Genomic DNA, 5,964 nt, shown 5'->3' on the forward strand with positions numbered 1-5,964 from the left:
AAAAACATAAAATTTCCAATTTCAGAGCAAAAACAACATTTTTCAACCTGCAAAAGTACAATAGAGTTAAAATAAATCAAAAATAAAAAAATATATACAGTAACATTGATAACAATACCTACTTAAACTACCGAAACCAATAACTGTGACGTAAGCGACTACTAGAATTAGAATGTTTATGTAGATTGACAGATAATTTTGATTAACGTATGTATTTCACACATTACATATTTAACTCTTAATACGCTTTTATTTAATATCTACGTTCATTATTCTACATGGTGGCAGCATGAGTCGTAAGAAAAATAAGAAGAATATTGATGAATCATTTGGTGAATTGCAAGATAATTCATCGGTCGGCCGTCGACACATCACGTTTCAACCACCGGCTCAATTTGACTTCCAGTGCCCAGAAAAATGGGAAAAATGGTTTAAAAGATTCGAAAGATACCGGATGGCGTCGGGGCTTGATCAGGAACCAGAAGAAAAACAAGTGACTTCTTTAATTTATTGTATGGGGGAGAATGCTGAAGATATATTGACTCGCTCCCAACTTCCTGAAGAAAAACTTAACTCCTATAAAACTGTAAAGGCCGCATTTGACGAAGCTTTTATAGGGAAGCGGAATATACTTTATGAGCGTGCTAAATTTAATTCTCGAAACCAGAAAAAAGGGGAGATCTTTGAACAGTTTCTCACTGATATCAGCTTGATGGCCGAACGTTGTGCTTTCCGGGATCTTAGAGATGAACTTGTTCGTGACCGTATAGTTGTCGGTATTTTAGATAAGACTTTATCCTCACAACTACAAGAGGATGCTGACCTAACTTTGGAGAAAGCTATACAAAAGGCAAAACAGAGAGAATCCATAAAAAAACAAACTTATGAACTGGAGGAGATTCAATCAAAACCTTCATCAGAAGTTGATCGTATCCATTCCAGTTCGTCTAGCAAATTTCCACTAAAGGAGTCCACAACTGATATTATGGAAGGTGGGTGCTGGAATTGTGGGGGTCCTAGACACCCACGAAATTCTTGTCCAGCTAAGGACTATACCTGTAAGTGTGGAAAAGTTGGCCATTTTAAAAAAATGTGCAAATCAAATACCATTGTGGGTAAATTCACAAAGAAAATTGGGGAATTGCGCGAATCCTCGCAAATTTCAGTCAGCGAGCAAGAGGATGACGCAACGTACCTTGGAGCGTTGAATACCATTGGTGGAGTTTCCAATGCTTGGTACGTTGACATTTTTATTAATAATCAAAAGGTTAAAGCTAAACTTGACTCTAGGGCAGAAGTTACAGCCATACCATCTAATATTCTAAAGCAAATTCCAAATCTTTTCAAGTCAGACAAAACTCTAAAAAATGCCGACCAAAATATCATGGTGGTGGATGACATGTTTACGGCAGATTTAGAATTTAATGGTCAGAAAGTGAAAGAAAAAATATATGTAATTCCTGGTTTAAGTGAACCTTTGCTCGGAATTACAGCCATAAAATCTCTTAACCTAATCACAGTTCGAAAATCGTATGAATCAGGCAATGTTCAATCAATCGCCTTAGATAAAGTTGTACAAGAGTATCCCCAGCTTTTTATGGGATTAGGTAACATTCCAGGAGAATACAAAATTGAACTAATTGATGATGCTAAACCATATTCAGTTAGGGCCCCTCGTAATATTTCAATTCCTCTCCGTCCTAAAGTAGCAGCAGAGTTGCAAAGAATGTTAAAGATGGGAGTAATAGAAAAAATCGAAGAGCCTACTGATTGGTGTGCACCTATTGTCCCAGTCATTAAGCAAAACGATAGTTTACGACTATGTGTAGACTATACAGATTTGAATAAGAATGTGAAACGCCCAAAAATCATATTACCAGATGTTGAAGAAACCTTGGGCCAGATTGGAAGCTCTAGAATATTTTCAAAATTGGATGCGCAATCTGGGTTTTGACAGATAAAAATGTCACCTGATACTGCTAAATTAACAACATTTATTACACCATTTGGAAGATTTTTCTTTAAACGTCTACCTTTTGGAATCACATCAGCCCCAGAATTTTTTTCTGCTCAAATATCTAAACTATTGGAGGGACTAGAGGGAGTCTTATGTCATATGGATGACCTACTTATTCATGGGAAGACGCCAGAAGAACATGATTATCGATTAACTCAAGTTTTGAATAGACTGAAAGATGCTAATGTAGTTTTAAACAAAGAAAAATGCTCTTTTTCACAAACATCAGTGAAATTTCTGGGTAATATAATTGATTCTCACGGAATAAGGGTTGATCCTGATCGTGTGCGAGCCTTAGAGGATTTACCTACTCCAAAAGACATATCAGGAATTCGTCGTCTGAATGGCATGCTAAATCAACTCAACAAGTTCGTTCCAAACCTTGCAGGGAAAACGGAGGCTTTTCGTGAAAGAAAAATAGAAAGTTTTGTTGGACCCAAGATCATCAGAAAATTCTTTCAGAAATAATTGAATTAGTTAAGAAATCAATTTGTTTGACACGGTATGATGTAACAGCAAAAGCAACTGTTATGGCTGATGCATCAGCTTACGGACTGGGCGCAATTTTACTACAGAATGAACATGATAAACTGCGAATTGTAATGTGCGCATCTAGATCACTTCAATCGGCCGAAAAAAGGTATGCCCAAATAGAAAAAGAAGCTCTTGCAATCGCTTGGGCAGCGGAAAAATTCTGTAAATTTCTAATGGGGAAGAAGTTCACAATTCTAACCGACCATAAACCCCTTGTTCCATTATTAGGCAGTAAAGACCTGGATAGCATACCTATACGAATTCAACGATTTAAAATGAGGCTAATGAAATTCGATTACACCATTGAGCACATTCCAGGAAAAGAAATGTTTACAGCAGATACTTTGAGCCGAGCACCTCTTCCTGATTCGGAGGATGATTTCACTGCAAAAGTCGAAGCTCATATCAAGGTGGTTTCTTCGGGATTCCCAACAACTCCATCCAGACTCGAGGAAATTAAAAACGCCCAAAGTCAGAATCGTGAATGTCAACTGTTAGTCGAGTATGTTGAGAACGGTTGGCCAGATCACAAAAAGAATGTACAGGAGTTGATGAAGCGATGGTTCGCATTCCGTAATGGTATCACAATTATTGATGGTCTAGTCTGCTACAATGAAAGAATGATTATACCAGCAGAGCTACGTGAAGAAATAAAGGAAAAACTGCATGACGGTCATTTCGGGATAAACCGTACACTCCTGAGGGCTAAACAATCTGTTTTTTGGCCAGGTATCACTGAAGAATTAAGTAATGTGGTAGAAAATTGTAACATTTGCGCCAAGCATAGACGCCAATATACCGAGAAGATGATCCCTTCCCCTACTCCTTTGTACCCATGGCAAAAAATAGCTGTAGATTATTTCGAATTCCAAAAATGTACTTATCTGGCTGTGGTGGACTACTATTCGAGGTATTTGGATATTATCAATGTCTGTGACAGAACTAATAAAAAAAATGAAGAGTTGTTTTGCCCGCTTTGGGATTCCAGAAGTCGTAGTCTCCGACTCTGGATCGCAATTTACAAGCGAAGAATGGAAAACATTTGCAAAAAATTATGATTTCAAGATTGTGACGAGCAGCCCCTTATATCATCAGTCGAATGGAGAAGCGGAGCGATCAGTCCAAACTCTCAAGAAGATTCTTTGCAAGAATAAGGATCCCACTCTCGCCTTGCTAGAATATAGGGCCACTCCCGGGCTTTCTGGATACAGCCCAGCAGAACTCCTGATGGGAAGGAAGTTGCGCACTCGGATTCCTCTCCTGACCAAAGAACTTATTCCAAAAAACGTGAACCATAAACAATTTCGTGAGTGGGACAAGTGCTATCGTAGTGAACAGGCAGAATACTTCGACCAACGTCATCGATCGAAAGAAGAAGTCCCTCTTGAGATTGGTTCCTCAGTATTCATCCCTGATAGGCAAGAAGAGGGAACAATTGTAGAGAACGTAGCTCCGAGATCCTATACCGTAGCTACAAAGGAAGGATTATATCGTCGAAATAAAACTATGTTGAGACCACTTTCTTCTTCGGATAACCCTACATCAACAATTTCCTCTAGACGCGCTATCAAAGCACCACAAAGACTAAACTTGTGATTGTGATGAAAAGGGAAACCCGGGAAGAGGAGATGTGACGTAAGCGACTACTAGAATTAGAATGTTTATGTAGATTGACAGATAATTTTCGCCGTGGAGTACGTACCTAATACAGTTCAACCGTTCGCTGTATCTGTTATCTGCTCGTCACATGCAGGCTGCATTTCTGTGTCTCTCAATATGAGTTGGGCTCCTCGAATTAACATTTGCTCTATTTAAAATATGTCTTGAGTGCTCGACTTTCACATTAATACCTGCTATTGGCATTCTCCATGTACTTTTCGCGTTAAATTAATGATGTTAACTGAGGCTGAAGTAGAGCCATTTTGATCTTTCTTATGTACGTGCAATTTATCATTTTACGAGTTATTTTATCTCAATTGATCGCATATGTATTTTGATGTGTTTTTGTACTGAATTGATTTATCATGTCTTCCACTGCATTTATGATGTCTTGTTTTTGCGAATTTGTTTAATTGAAATTGATTCGATTACCTGATTTTTATCATACAATTTGAGATGTTTTTATTTATGTATATTTTATCTTGCATTTTGTTGTTGTAGGTGATTTATTTCATGTACATGTGTGGGCGATGCCGGGTTTTGTCCCGTAGAAGGTTTGCGTGATTTATCCTTGTGTGCGTAATATATTTATTTGTTTTTGTCATTTCTTACGCACAAAAATTCTGTCTTTTATTTAATTCCCTTCCGGTCTCACGTCCCAACACGTACAAGAACCGACTACACAACGTAGGAGTTCATTTGTGCCATCCATATCGGCAAGATTGCTATCCAAATTCAAAAGTGCCGCGAAACGTCCATAGCTTCAGCTTGAAATGGAGATGGGCCCGCTCATAGTTTTTTCCCAGAGTTTCCAACGGTAAGTATAGGGTAAGTCAATATCTTCGGTGCCGGCTTGAGAGATCTTAGAATCATTTCACTGTGTACACAAATTATCTAAACACTCTGTACTAAACTCAAATGAAAGCCACCTACAGCTATGGAAAATTCCACCCTGTAATGAAAATATGCCAACATTAGCTAATGAAAGTGCTAATGTCAGCTAAACTAAATGGAAATTCATCAAAACGGTTGCAACGTAATTTGCATTGACGAGTAGTTTTTTTCCGGCCTTTGTTGGGATGGAGCTGAAAGTTGGTAGGGTATGTGGGCCAAACAACTTGGTTCAGTAGGTTTAAGTATTTGGTAAACCAGATATTTCGGACACGTATCGCCTATTCGTATTTTTAAAACGTAGATAAATCGACATTCGCTTTAAAGTTGTACGTAAATGAGAGAAATTTACGTATGTGCCTATTTATATCAAAATCTCTATATCTATCTATAACAAAACTACCTACCCGTAAAAGTGTGAAATTATTTTATGAATCTTGCGCAATGTTTCATAAGGTCTAACAAATTCAAATTTATAAAAGCAAACACCCTAATAAATCGACAAGCAAGCAATTCAATAACTCCAAAGGAAAAAATAACGGATACATTTACCTATAGTTGCGAATCAAACACATGCTACCAAAAACTATCCACGTTTTGCTGTCTCAGCCAAAACTTCCCCACCTTCCTATTCTCGTTGGAGGAATGCAAAGCATGTACACCCACCCGCGAGCGCTAGTACATTTCCCGCTAAAATAATTCCAGTGGCGTAGCATGCGATTTTTCCCTTATTGAAATCCATAAAGGCGGACACTTATTTCTCTTAAGAGGTATGTAGTTATTGCGCATTTGTTGACATGCAATTAGGAACATTATGTTAATCATTTTGCATAAAAGCGGCGTCCCATACGAAAAAGAAGAAA

The 5,964-nt window shown here is 38.0% G+C and overlaps 2 protein-coding genes across 2 annotated transcripts; both read left to right on the forward strand.

Annotated features, from left to right (window-relative positions):
- Positions 1–243: 243 nt before the first annotated feature.
- LOC116180661 lies at positions 244–1,565 on the forward strand. The gene is made up of 3 exons (XM_031500766.1): positions 244–1,236; positions 1,291–1,453; positions 1,521–1,565. Exons 1-3 carry the CDS (start codon positions 290–292, stop codon positions 1,563–1,565), a joined length of 1,155 nt encoding a protein of 384 aa, XP_031356626.1. The 5' UTR covers positions 244–289.
- A 1,261-nt stretch (positions 1,566–2,826) lies between these two features.
- LOC116180663 (uncharacterized protein K02A2.6-like) lies at positions 2,827–3,609 on the forward strand. The gene has a single exon (XM_031500767.1). The coding sequence runs from the start codon at positions 2,827–2,829 to the stop codon at positions 3,607–3,609; it is 783 nt and encodes a 260-aa protein (XP_031356627.1).
- Positions 3,610–5,964: the final 2,355 nt, after the last annotated feature.

This window comes from Photinus pyralis, unplaced genomic scaffold (assembly GCF_008802855.1).
Source record: "Photinus pyralis isolate 1611_PpyrPB1 unplaced genomic scaffold, Ppyr1.3 Ppyr1.4_LG9, whole genome shotgun sequence".
Classification (NCBI taxonomy): domain Eukaryota; kingdom Metazoa; phylum Arthropoda; class Insecta; order Coleoptera; family Lampyridae; genus Photinus; species Photinus pyralis.

Bases quoted from the DNA above. Each gene is read 5' to 3' on its own strand.
- LOC116180663 (XM_031500767.1), top strand. From the start codon at position 2,827: ATGAGGCTAATGAAATTCGATTACACCATTGAGCACATTCCAGGAAAA.
- LOC116180661 (XM_031500766.1), top strand. From the start codon at position 290: ATGAGTCGTAAGAAAAATAAGAAGAATATTGATGAATCATTTGGTGAA. The intron at 1,237-1,290 runs GTACGTTGACAT...ACTTGACTCTAG, and splicing joins GGTGGAGTTTCCAATGCTTG to GGCAGAAGTTACAGCCATAC. The intron at 1,454-1,520 runs GTAATTCCTGGT...ACCTAATCACAG, and splicing joins AAGTGAAAGAAAAAATATAT to TTCGAAAATCGTATGAATCA.